At 40.4% G+C, this 13,617-nt stretch overlaps 1 protein-coding gene across 3 annotated transcripts in view; it reads left to right on the top strand.

The window, feature by feature from the left end:
- jakmip2 (janus kinase and microtubule interacting protein 2) overlaps positions 1-8,192 on the top strand; it is a 27,485-nt gene extending 19,293 nt beyond the window's left edge. For 2 of the 3 annotated variants that reach the window (XM_034890188.1, XM_034890187.1), the window contains exons 13-23: positions 238-300; positions 732-830; positions 1,860-1,961; positions 2,354-2,407; positions 2,494-2,559; positions 2,663-2,731; positions 3,022-3,099; positions 3,425-3,475; positions 4,207-4,359; positions 4,543-4,608; positions 5,914-8,192. In XM_034890188.1, coding sequence (XP_034746079.1) covers positions 238-300; positions 732-830; positions 1,860-1,961; positions 2,354-2,407; positions 2,494-2,559; positions 2,663-2,731; positions 3,022-3,099; positions 3,425-3,475; positions 4,207-4,359; positions 4,543-4,608; positions 5,914-6,108 — 996 coding nt within the window. In that variant the 3' untranslated portion in view covers positions 6,109-8,192. Of the gene's footprint in view, positions 1-237; positions 301-731; positions 831-1,859; positions 1,962-2,353; positions 2,408-2,493; positions 2,560-2,662; positions 2,732-3,021; positions 3,100-3,424; positions 3,476-4,206; positions 4,360-4,542; positions 4,609-4,961; positions 5,039-5,913 lie in introns of all 3 variants that reach the window. The other variant, XM_034890189.1, reaches the window with a different exon arrangement.
- Positions 8,193-13,617: the final 5,425 nt, after the last annotated feature.

Here is a 13,617-nt window from a genome sequence, read left to right as displayed (position 1 = left end):
TGGCTGCTTAGAAATTAAGTGTTAACGAGCAGTTGGACAGGTGTACCTAATAAAGTGGCCGGTGAGTGTATATATTGTATAATGCTGTATTTAAATTTTATATTATATTTAGTTTCTAAATTTGGAGTTTGTCTTTGTTTTTTTGCTTAAAGGGGATACCTTTAGAAATGAAATGTGTTAAATCGTATTTTTCATTTACTTTGATTTAATGCATTAACTGCCCATGTTATCTGTTAGGACTCCAAATGGGTTGAGGAGAAACAGCTCTTCTTACGAAGGAATCAGGAGCTATATAATAAGGTTGGACTTCAACTTAGTTTGTTTTACAATAAGGAAACAGTTACAGTATCTCTTAGGGTGATTGAGTGGATTACGCTGTTGAGTGTGTTTAGTTATATTAAAGGAATCTGATCTTTCTAAACGTATGCTGTACTAATAGTTAATGTTTTGTCTTGATTAAGTTACCTTCCTCTATGCACAGAATTGGTTTGATTTAAACAATATGACTATAATTGCTTACATGTTTTTTTTTATCAGTTTGATGGCTCCTGTTACAGATGGTACATTTGGTAATCAGCTATGTTGAAAGCCTTGCGGTCCTACAGTTATGACTTACCTACTTGCCACTTTATCACCATTATATTACATAGCACATTGTAGCTCTAGGTGACATTTGTGGACAGTTACCTCTCCCTGCCTCCTTATTTATTCTAACTCTCTGTGGTGTCTAGGTTGAAAAGATGGATTCAGAGTGCAGTCGGCTGCAGCAGGAGCTACAAGACTCCAAAGACCAAAATGAACTGTTAGAGTTTAGGATACTGGAGCTAGAGGTGAGTTACAAAGAATTTCCTCCCATGAATTTGTTGAAGTAGCTATGCTGAAATCCTGTCAAGATAGCCATTCAGTCATAACTGATAACTAGCTGACAGTGGCCTTTGTGTTCCTTCTGTGCTGCAGTGCAGACGCTGACGGCAGCTTATGAGGGCCTAACCTGCCACCTAGTGAGCAGAGAGGAAAAAAGATTGCTCAGATGTGCATAGTACAGTGTTGCACTGAACTGATCACAGTGATTTAACCTTGATTTTAGTTAAAGGCTTATAGAATTGTGATCACGTGTTTGTCTGACGCTTCTTCAGATGGAAGCAGCAGTCAGCATACTCATGGCTAAACAAAGCAAAGAGCACTACTGAGACTTAAACATCATCATTGGAAATTAAAAGTCACATAAGGGGAAACAAGGATTGATTCAGGGAATTTTGTTTGGCTCTGAATAGTCAGCATTTGTGTTTGGGCTCCTGCACACTGCCTGTGTGACGTTAGCGTGTCAGCTGCGTGGCATGTCCGTTTTTAATTCGGCTCCCATGTCAACAGGTTAGAGCTTAAGCCGCGGCCCAAAACACGTGCATGCTAGAAATAGGGCCGATGCCCATTTCACATGAGTTTCGAGGCAAAATAGAAAAGATGTTTACATGTCATTTTATATGTCATCCATGTACAAACACAAAATTATCGACAAAATAAAGTTGGAAGAACACGCTAGTATTTCATTTTATCAATGTGAAACACGTTTACAGACAAGGCTAGCAGCAGCAGCAGCACCACCGCGTCAGACATGTTTCTGGTGGACAAAGACATAGAAAACGCCACGAAACTCACATGCAACAGAAACGCCACCCTCACGCCAGGCAGGCAGTTTGCAGGAGGCCTTGTTCTGTTTGAATCGGACAGTCTAAAACAAGCCAGGAAGAGTGAAAATACTGTACCATCCAGGTCTAATATGGAGTCAAGAAGGACTCCTAATGAGAGCTTTGGTTACAGTTAATCCTTTTTATAATAAAATGCATGTTCTCTTGTCGAAGGAGCGTGAGAGGAAGTCCCCTCCATTCAACCACCTGAGGATGCATCCCTTCTCGGAAGGAGTCAGTGCACTGCAGATCTACTGTATGAAGGAGGGGGTCAAGGTACGCACTGAGAAGTACTCCACTGCTTTTATCATAGTAATTTATCATAAAGTATAAAAGCAACCGATCCTACTGTGACAGGAGCTGTGAAGATCAATGCTTTCGAATTCCATTGTTGTAAGATAATGCTCTTACAACAAGTTTTACAAGTTTTACAAGCAAATATCAATTGACTGAACATTTTACAGTGTAAAGAAATCTTGGTTTAAAGTTTAAAAAAAATGAATGGCAAATGCATTTGTTGTATGCTCCTGATAGGTTTTAATTGTGTCTTTACTGTAAGTGGCTGCCCACTGCTCCCTTGAAGGATGGCTTAAAGAGAAGAGAATACATTTTTTCTACATGTATGTGTATGTGACAATAAAAGTGCCTTTCTTCTTTTTTCCTTACAGGACGTGTGCATACCAGATCTCATTAAACTTTTAGATATCCTGGGAGACAACGGGGTAATTTATATGGAATTCAACACATCAGCATATGATGCTAAAAGAAACCGATTATTGAAACAAGTTTTATTTCTCCTCCTGTACAGAACTTAAGAAATGAAGAGCAAGTGGCCATTATTCAAGCTAGCACTGTTTTGTCACTTGCAGAAAAGGTAAGTTTGGAGACCACAGGTCCCTCTGATAACATGAAAAAAATCTACTCACAGAACCGTGTGTGCTGTGCTGACTCATGTTGTGCGGTTTGTTGCCCTCTAGTGGATTCAACAGATTGAGGGGACAGAGGCAGCGCTGCACCAGAAGATGGTGGACCTGGAGATAGAGATGGTGAGTCAAAGCAGTCCTGTCCAGGACAATCATTCGTTTGTATTTACCTCTCTGATTCCCTCAGTGACCTTCTGCTGGAATATACATGCTTTCTTACTTTTAATGGCTCACACAGCAGCTCTAGTCCTGTGTCATGTGATTGAAGTAAGCCATAAGCCGTAGTACTTAGACCCTAGTTACAAAATATTGGTTTAAAGAAAGAATTACATTATACTTGAATTGCACAATTATGCACAATATATATATATATAACCCCTAATTACTGTCTCTGACCTGCTTATTCGGTACAGGATATGTTCTGTAAACAGAAAGGATATCTAGAAGAGGAGCTGGACTACAGAAAACAAGCTTTGGACCAGGCTTATTTGGTATGTGTGTGTGTGTCTGTGTGTGTTTTGTGCGTAATGTATACATAACTTTGTGGGGCCTAAATCCATTCACAGTCTCAGATTCTTGGGACTCAATTCCCATATGGGGACAAATATTCAGTTCCCCACAAGGTTTATATTTTATTTTCCAGGTTAGGACTTGCTTTCAGGGTTAGGTAGAGGGTTGGGGTTATGCATGCAGTAGTTAGTAATAGTTACAGTCAGGGTAAAGCATGCAATGAATGTAGGTACATTAATACAGCGTTGTACCCATTTCTGTGTGTATGATATCAAAAGTAACCGCCATGTTTTCTCCTCCCTACAGCAAATACAGGAGTTGGAAGCAACATTATACAACGCCCTGCAGCAGGACAAGGTGCTTCGTGTCTCAACATATTACATGCTTATCTTTATGACAACCACTGTACATTTCACCAAAAGAAAAAGAAAAAAAACATGAGATACATTTATGTCATCTGAGATACTGGAGGGGCGAGGTTTATAAAATTTAAACTTCAAGAAATGGATCACAAATGATTATTATTAATGTGCTTTTGCCATACATCCATGTGATCATGCTCATGCCACTAATCTGGAACATCTGTTCTATGTACATGGAGACCAAATGACCAATCTACAAGGTTTACTGCAAATAAATTAAACTAATGACAATGACTTCTGCAACTGTGAACACAAGTTAAGAAAACAGGGGCTTCCAGGAAACTTAAGATTCCTAAATGGCTTCTAGAAATCTTCCAGGAAGATTATTTTCTTAAAGCATCTGAAGTTACAAGAAGTGTACACCCCTAAATGTTTACACTTACACACAACTTTTACAAACTCCTTTCTCACACACCATTCTCTGGGCCTCTTACCAAATCATCATAACTGTGGTATGCTGTATGTTTGTCACTGTCTATCCATTTGTTTGTGTGTGTCATTTGCCTTGCATGTTGCTGTTGTTACACTACCTTCCCTTACAGTGAAAAAAGTGATCACACATCAGTAGGACCAAAGATATGTGTGATGAGAAGTATTTTTATCTGTGTTTATGTTTTTCTCAATTATGGTATCCACTGTGCCTGATGCCGTTTCTTCTTCCTCCAGGTGATAAAGTATGGTGAGCCTCTGGATGAGCATCAGAAGGACGAGCTGCGGACGGCGGTGGAGAAGCTGAGGAGGCAGATGCTGAGGAAGAGTCGAGAGTACGACTGCCAGATCCTCCAGGAGAGGATGGAGCTGCTGCACCAGGCACACCAGGTCCGATTTTGCTGTACCCGTGCGTGCGTGCGTGTGTTTGTGTGTGTCTGTGTGTGTGTGTGTGTGTGTGTGATTACAGAGCCCTGTGTGGATATTTTTTTATGTTTCATTTGTATGTTTGAAATCTCTCTTGGCTAAAGATGATTGACTGCTCACAATTGTTTTTTTTCTGAACATTTTCAGAGAATTCGTGACCTTGAAGACAAGACAGAAATCCAGAGGAGGCAGATTAAAGACCTGGAGGAAAAGGTAGGCCATGTTTTATGTCTTTCTGTTAAAAAAAAAAGAAGAAAAAAAAATGCTTACATTACAGGCAGATGAGATTATGGGATTTTTCAGCCTAAAGCTTGTGAAATCAAAAATAAATTGTATATCTGTGTATTTCTATTCTCTTTCTTGAGAGCTCAAAAAATAAAATATCACATTAGATTCTTACATAAGTAATATTCAGGAGTGTAAATAGTTTTAATAAATATTCTTATCCAGTTTCCCCGTACAGTGAACCTCTGTCTCTGTCTCTGCTGTTACTAACATATCTTGAGTGTTCCTCTAACTCTCTCACTTTCTTTGTCCCTTCTTCGTCTCTTTCTTTCTTTCTCCAGTTTTTGTTTCTGTTCTTGTTCTTTTCTCTTGCCTTCATCCTTTGGCCTTGAAGTCTTTGACGTGTCCTGTAGCAGAGGTGAGTCCTAAGGGCTTTGAGTTGATAGTTCAGACCGAGGCTGTCTCTCTTCCGGACCTCGGTCAAATACTTTCCCATTGAAGATTGGCTTTGTTTAGCCTCCAAAGTAAAAACTGGGAATACTCAGGCCACAGAGCCGGAATGGGCCTTGACCTGCGCTCAGTCAAGATGCATTTCTGTATTGTTATTGAGAATTCCTGATAAGGGCTTCTGACCTTCACAATAAAAGCAGGGGATTTATTGTTATTGAAAAACGTTTTTAAGTTATCTAAATTGATATTTACCCATAACCCTATTAAAAATCAGCAAATCAGCCAGTGAGATCAAAAGTGTAAATTGTACAGTACAATCTACACAAATACTTCCCCCCTGGTCCTGCACTTAATCTGCCCGGTAGCATTTTTTATGTTTCAAAAAGAAAACTACAGACCAACTACCAGCTACAATGTGACCACTGGGAGGCTCAGTACTCTCCAGAAGCAAAACATATTTGACTCTGGTCTGCTCACTGTCCGTCATACACATTGACTCGCTTCCCTTTGCCTTCACTTAGAAATATTCACTTGTAATTCCTTCTTTCTTTTTGCACCCATGACATCTTTCCACATGAACATTTCTATTGTTAATGCCCCCCCACCCACCCACCTCTGAGAGCCAACAGTGCCATCTCTCCCTCTCTTGTGTAATTGTTTGAAACCTCTTTAACCTATGTTTCTAGAAGTGTTTTAACAGTATGCGAACTGTTTTTAAAGTTTGTAAATGTAAAATAAAATAGAATGTGCAGTGTGTAATACATTTGCTTGACACAGTGCTTTTGACTCCTTTAATTCTGTGCTGCTCCTCTCTCTCTGTCTCTGTCTCTGTCTGTCTCTCAGGTGGTGTCTCAGCTCGAAGATCTTGTTTGTGACCGCAATGTTATTTATTTTCTGGACAAGTGTGGAACAATGTGCGCAGCAGTGGCTGCTAGTGTCATTACATCAGTAACTGCTGTCAGTATAGGTGAATGTGTTGTGTGTTGGCCATGGACACTTTTCGATTTTTCTTCTTTTTTTTTTTCGTTTTTTTTTTAAGTGGGGTAGGGTTCTCAGGATACTGCCCAGGTTACAGCGGTGTTAAACGTCTGTCCAAACCGCTGGGATTACTGTAAAAGGCTGCAAGAATCACACACAATTAGAGAGACACTTACAGTAGAAGCAGACACACACACACCTATATACACACAGTTCACGGACACGCATGCAATATACAGACGCATGCAGATGCAAACACACACATGTGCTTTGACAAATCCAAACCAAAGCCTGGGAAAAGTTCTCTCTGCCATGCAGGGTAATAATATGTCTTTCATCAATAGTTAGCCACAGTGGAAATATAAACAGACGGAGACGCTGGTAGACAATGAGGCAAACAAACCGCCGGACCACAATTTCTCTTCTCTTTCTCTCCTTTCCTTTCTTCTCCTAACCCAAAAGGACGTTCTTCACGAATGCAACCTCTTGGTGATATAGAAGCGAGCTAACTCAGGGCCCATGAGTGCAGAGGCCAGTAACTGGTCTCAGGTCAGATTATATATAAGGAACACTATAGGACGTGGTGCGACACTGGCTGGCCTGTCCTTGGTTATACCTGGAATAAAGATAGAACTGCACTGCAGAGACTGGTGTGTACAGACACTAAAAGTGGGGTACGGGACACTAAGGTTGACACGTCTTCACCGGACACACAAAACAACTGTGAGCAAAGAGAGGTAAAAAGAGAAAGAAAAGATCACCCCGGATAGGACACTCTGATCCAGCTCCACTCAACCTGGATCTCCACAGAAATGGCTTCTTTATTTTTTTCCCCCAAAAACCAGCAGACTGTAAGAGCTTTACTCTCTGGTTGTCTTTCTTTTTTACACCTCCTACCACTCGGATACTGTGTCCCAAGATACCCACTGAGAAAACTTCTGTATTGTAATATAAATATTTGTTGATATGTACATGTGTCGGAATTATTTAGTCTAGTATCCCCTTTTAATTCTGTGAATAGATGCACTTTTATTTTACTCTCTGAAGCAGCTTGAACAGTTGATGTAGTTTATAAATGACTCCTAAGGGTATACAATGCTCTGTTTTTGCTATGTTTTTTGTGGTGACGGCTGCAAAGAAGAACTTTATTTCCCTAAAGATTATAACTGAAAAATCGTTGGAACATGAATGTGGTATAATGAAATATTTGCCTCCCTTTCTATTTTTTCTCCCTCTGTCACACATACTTGTATTTATTGATCTATTATTTAAACATGAGTTGCTCTGGTTGACCAGTGGGGGGGGACTGGTTTCACCTGGGCAACGTTCAGTTTGCCCTTTAATGTAACATCTTGATCTTTTAACAAACCTGTAAATATTTTCAGACTACTTTGCAAAATATCTTTATCGACTCTGGTCATATGATTGGTCGGTTAAAATTCAAATCTAATAGTTATGTCATTAGTACTTCCTTCTTCTCTCTGTCTCAAGATCACTGTAGGTTCTTGCTCTACTGCTGGTTCTCTCACTCTTTTTTTTACTAACAATAACGTCTTTGATACTAACAACCCTCTTTTAACAAACAATTCTTGCCACTTCCCCAAAGTGTAACAGGAGAGAGTGAATGCAACACTATACCTGCTCCACTTTTCTCTTGCCCAGTCCCTGCAATATGTACCAGTTGACTGTGCTTGTTCCCTATGTACCTGAGCTAGTGTATCTGCCATCATATCACCCCTCTGGCCCCATTCACAGGTGTAGGGTATCTAGGCATCTCATTACATAGCGGACAGTAACTATGACCCCCTCCCCCCTCCATTCACTTTATCAAGGGGAATGAATGAGACTATTTTTGTGCAAACTCAGCTAACTAGCAGTTGCCTTAAATGCACTTTCCCCCTTTCTTCCCCCCATGTATGTTCTTTTTAACTCTTTTTTTTTTTAATCAAGCGGTTGATATTATGTAAAATGTATATATTTTGTCTTTATTTCACAGAGGATTTTTTTTTATCTTTACCCTGTCTGTCTTCCAACGAGAATTTAACCCCTCCTACTTGCGTCTAGATTATTACCGAAACTGATAAAGGAGTAATGCTGTAAAAAATAAAAATACAAACAGACATGGCCTTTGACCTTAAAGAATGGATTGTCTTCTTTTCACATCATTATTACAGATATGTTGAAGGTGAGAATTAAAGTATTGCTGTGAAGAATTAAGTATTTCAATTGCAGTATGAAGATTTTTGTGTACTTATTATCTGTGCCTTATTTATTATCCACGTCTCACTATCATATTTTCGGCATTAGCATTAGTTAGAAAGTGGAATAATCATAATCCTGATTGACAGAACAGACTGACCATAAGGTCCTTAGCAACTTTTTTGGAGCTTTGAATTGTATCACACAGTTGTCTTCCCCAAAAGGTCTATTTAATAGGAGGCTTTTTATTGACTTAATGTGCTCAGAGCCATGGATTTGTATTGTCATCCACTGTGTCCAAGGTCTGGGATGAACATTCACCCTCATCATTTATCAATCTTTATCTTCTGTGGTATCTTTCTTTAAAGAATTTTGTTTTAAATTAGCACAATTGTATCGTTTGTGTTGTACCTTATTGCTGACTCCTGTCTGTGTATAACAGTAGCTGTCATCAGTTGTCCCTGCTAACCCATTCACCCAACACAAGGTTCTGCTTTGTTCAAGTCAGAAATTGGGAAATAGGCTATGAGCTGTGGCTGGTTCTTCCATTTGATGTTCGCTGCACATGGACAGAAATAGCAATAGCATAGCTACTGCTAGTGCATTCTTTGTTGATACAGGTCAACGCATATGCTATTATTTTCCATGATTGGAAAGGTTTTCTCTAAATTCATTCATAAAACCGCTCAAACATACGAGTGCTCAGTGTTATGAGACAGTTTTATGAATTGTGGTATATTTGAGAAGCATAAAACCTTACACTGAAGCAGTAAAGGATTCAATAGTCTCACAAGCTCTGTTTAAAAATATAAAATGTGGGTAATGGAGGAGTGAGAGCAGGGTCAATCCAGGATTCAACAGTCTGTCTTTTCACTTTAGTCCTGACTGTCCGTGCCAAGCCTGAAGAGAAGGGGGGGCAGGTTTTGCGTTGTACACCAGTCATGCCAAGGGATGTCTGTCATAAAAGCACTTCTATCTGTCCTCCTTTCAGCACCCACACAGTGGTTACTCTCAGGAGTTACAGTATGCTCTGGCTGAATAACTGCCTTCTAAAACCATTTTTCAAGACATCCACAGTAGATGCTGTTTCAGCACAGCTAAAACCATATGACAGAATTCAGAAAGGGGTGGACGGTTTCAAACTTGTAATCTAATTATGAGCCATTCTGGATGACATGAAACCCCCAGTGTCATTGTGTGTTAGAAGGCCTGCCTGGCTGTAAGAGATACAAGATTCAACTGCCTGGCAGTACATCCTCGGCGGCTCTTTAACCTCATTTCAGCAGCAGCTGGTCAGCAGCCAAACCGTCCCAGCCGGATGCAGCTGCCCAGTCTGCTCTGTTCAGCTGCTTAGCAACACTGACTTCATGGCTCATACACCGATTAAACATGTGAGACTGGCAACTTACTTGCTTTTTCATCTTATAGTGGGAGTAAGGATAAACTTTCAACATTAGGCTGTGACGAACAAAGCAAAAGTGTGTTTTTTCTCCTGCAGCTTTGACCTCAGTTTGCCATTACTTTCTAATTTGGCTTCACCCAAGCATCCAAAAAAGGAGTCTAGAATGTAAGCCTTTGTCCATGCTTCTCCTGATCATCTTGTAAATGTTGCCAAATGTTCACTGCTGCTGGTGGCTGTCTGCTGATGTGACATGTGAATGGAAAAATGTATAGTCGCTGTTTCTCGGTTTTTTAAAAATATACTGTACAAGAATAGAATAGTGTCATGCAGAGGCAGTGAAGAAAGTTAAAATGAAGATGAGCCAACCAAAGCCACCAAAGATACAGTGGGTGTAACGCATGTACGTTTTAGTATCCTATAATTTAACTGGTGCACTGGCTGAGATGGCACATAACTCATATTGACTTGCCTGTAAAACAGTGGCCCACTTACCCACTTCTTGAAAGGTCTCACTAGCCGTCAGGCCTTTTGTGCCAAATCCATGAAGAGCACTACGTGTGCATTTGTCAATCTCTGTCCTATCTACTGTCATTCCAGCATGCCTGGGTGAACATGCACTAAAGCTGGTGGCATTATTTGAGCTGTTGTCTCATGGGGGGCATTCAGTTTACTAGCTGACCTACCTCACAGCTATTTTTAATATGAAAATGGGGGATAGTCGCCTGCTTTTTCCGGCATTGCTTCCGTCATTGTTTTAAAAGCATCATTAAGTCTAGGCAATATCCTTTTAGTGAGCTTCTTCACAGTCTTGTCACAGGAAGTCATTGGTGCAATGCCAAATCTTTGGTCATTATTAGCTGGGAAATACCAGACAACCCATTATGAACTTTCTTTACGACCAGAGGGGATTTACTTTTGACAGTGAACCACAGAAAGATACATCAAAATGAAATAAACAACTGACTGACTGTTTTGTCTTTAATGTGTTCAGCTATCATGCCATAACCGGCGTTGAAAGCCAGACAGTGTGAGCTGATGGCTCCACAGCCTCCCAGTCAGTCTGCTCTGTCCCGACCACAGCAAAAACAGGGTCCAGTTTTAAAAACAAACATCTGCAGTACAGCCTTTAAGCACTGCCCTTGTTCTCTCACATTATGTTCAGTTATTTTAAAGTCATCTGAACTGGCTGGGGTTAGTGTGTGAATGTGTAGCCGGCCAAAACACTAAAAGGATGCATGGGTGAAAACATAAAGAATGCTGTCAATTTTTATAGTTTTGTCCCCTTTCTCTCAGCACTACTTACTGTGTTTACACACACACACACGCTCACACACACACTCACACACACACACACACACGCTCACACACACACACACACACACACACACACACAGACACACAGACACACACACACATACACACACACTGTGGAAAAGGAGGACAGGACATCCATAACACACAAAGACTCAGTAAGACATCATAGAATTACAGAGGTGGGGAAATTTAGTGGGCTCTTGGCATCTCCACAAACCTTGATGCTTTAATCACATTCATGTGAGGAAAGGTGCAGCGCTAGATGCCAACAGAGCCACCGGAACGGCAATGGTAATGATCAGCAAAAGATTTGTGGAAATGGAGTTACTCAACGTGTTTTACTCAGCTTCAGTCTCCTGAAAAATACTCTGACTACTGAGCCATCTTTTCAAAATGTAGTGCTCAACCATTTTTTTTTTTCCTCCCATGTATAGGCTTTCTATAAATGTCAGTGAAAGAAAATCTGTCGCAAAGGTAATGCTTGCCACTATGATACAGAGTAACAACAACACATGTAACGCACAGTTATAATCAGAAGAACAATGACATCCCGAGAGCAATCAGCGTTTGAACTAAAGGGGAAATGTTGGCGGACACTAGATTTATTTCTTGCAATAATTCCCTCACTGCAGCCAGACATTTTGCTAGTGAGATATAAATGTTCTCCTCTAGCTTACAATACCTTTTTTGAAATTTTAAGTTTGGTTGCCAAGGCGGAACTAGTTTCTTCTTCAGGAGCCCAACAGGAAATACTGGATGCTGGCTCGACTGCCGTAACCCATGGAGTGGCACTTCCTGCCTGGAAAACATCCCAGGTTTCATGTCCGTTGATGACAACCTGTTAGGTGAGACCTGAGGATGTGGGCTCTTTGCTTTCATTATAACCTACTGGCCTTGAATCTCTTTCACATCTCTGTGGGCTCACACAGGCACTCACACAGGCAGCACTTCAATGGGATCTGGGAGGCAGTGGGCTTCCTGTTTCTAATCCAGTTGATGAAAACATCCAACAAGCCTCTACCTTCACCAGTGGAAACTAAAGCCATCCTCACACTGCACCAGACAGAACTGAAATTATTCTTTCAACTTTCAGTCCATTTCAACAATTCAAGGGGAAATTTAACAGTGCAAAAGGTGATGAATTAGAAATGTAATGTGATTCTACTAATGACTACTCAAATACTAAATAACACAGGGCACGTACAGTATAGATATATATATATATTTTTCATGACTATTTACATTGCAGACTATCACTGAAGGCATCAAAACTATGAATGTACACATGTGGAATTATGTACATAACAAAAACTGTGAAATAACTGAAAACATGTCTTATGTTCTAGCTTCTTCAAAGAAGTGACCCTTTGCTTTTTTACATAGCGCTGCAAACCCTTGGTTTTCTCTCAATGAGCTTCATGAGGTAGTCACCTGAAATGGTTTTCGCTTCACAGGTGTGCCTTGTCAGGTTTATTTAGTGGAAATTCTTACCTTTTTAATGGGTTTGGGACAATCAGTTGTGGTGTGCAGAAGTCAGGTTGATACACAGCAGACAGCCCTATTGGAAGACTGTTAATTCATATTTTGGCAAGAACCAATCAGCTAAGTAAAGAGAAACAAGTGGCCATCATTACTTTAAGAAATGAAGAAATGAATGCGCGAATCAGGCCTTCAAATAGCAGTTAGGAAACCACTGCTAAGGAGAGGCAACAAGCAGAAGAGATTTGTTTGGGCCAAGAAACACAAGAAATGGCCATTAGACCAGTGGAAGTCTGTGCTTTGGTCTGATAAGTACAAGTTTAAGACCATTGGTTTCAATTGCCTTGTCTTTGTGCAAGGGAGAAAAGGTAACTGGATGGATTCTACATGCCTGGTTCCCGCCATAAAACATGGAGGAGGAGGTGCGTTTGTGTGGGGGTGCTTTGCTGGTGACACTGTTAGGGATCCATTCCAAATTGAAGGCAAACTGAACCAGCATTGCTACCACAGCATCCTGCAGCAACGTGCCATTTCATCAGGTTTTTGTTTAGTTGGACCATCATTTATTTATTAACAGGACAATGACCCAAAACACACCTCCAGGCTGTGTAAGAGCTATTTGATCACGAAGGAGAGTGATGGAGTGCTGCGCCTCCACAGTCGCCGGACCTGAACCCAATCGAGATGGTTTGGGGTGAGCTGGACAGCAGAGTGAAGGCAAAAGGGCCAACAAGTGCTGAGCATCTCTGGGAACTCCTTCAAGACTGTTGGGAAACCTTTTCAGGTGACTACCTCTTGAACCTCATCAAGAGAATGGCAAGAGTGTGCTAAGCAGTAATCAGAGCAAAGGGGGGCTACTTTGAAGAAACTACAATGCAAGACATGTTTTCAGTTATTTCACACTTTTTTGTTAAGTACATAATTCCACATGTGTTCATTCATAATTTTGATGCCTTTAATGCTAATCTATATGAAAATAAAGAAAATGCATTGAATGAGAAAGTGTGTCTAAACTTTTGGCCTGTACTTTGTGTATATGCATACATATACACTGTATATACTGTATATATATATATATACATATACACTGTATATACTGTATATATATATATATATATATACACTCACCGGCCACTTTATTAGGTACACCTGTCCAACTGCTCGTTAACACTTAA

Source organism: Etheostoma cragini, chromosome 13 (assembly GCF_013103735.1).
Source record: "Etheostoma cragini isolate CJK2018 chromosome 13, CSU_Ecrag_1.0, whole genome shotgun sequence".
In the NCBI taxonomy this organism is placed as follows: domain Eukaryota; kingdom Metazoa; phylum Chordata; class Actinopteri; order Perciformes; family Percidae; genus Etheostoma; species Etheostoma cragini.
The sequence above is the reverse complement of the archived record's forward strand: the minus strand, read 5'-3'. Positions and strand labels throughout refer to the sequence as shown.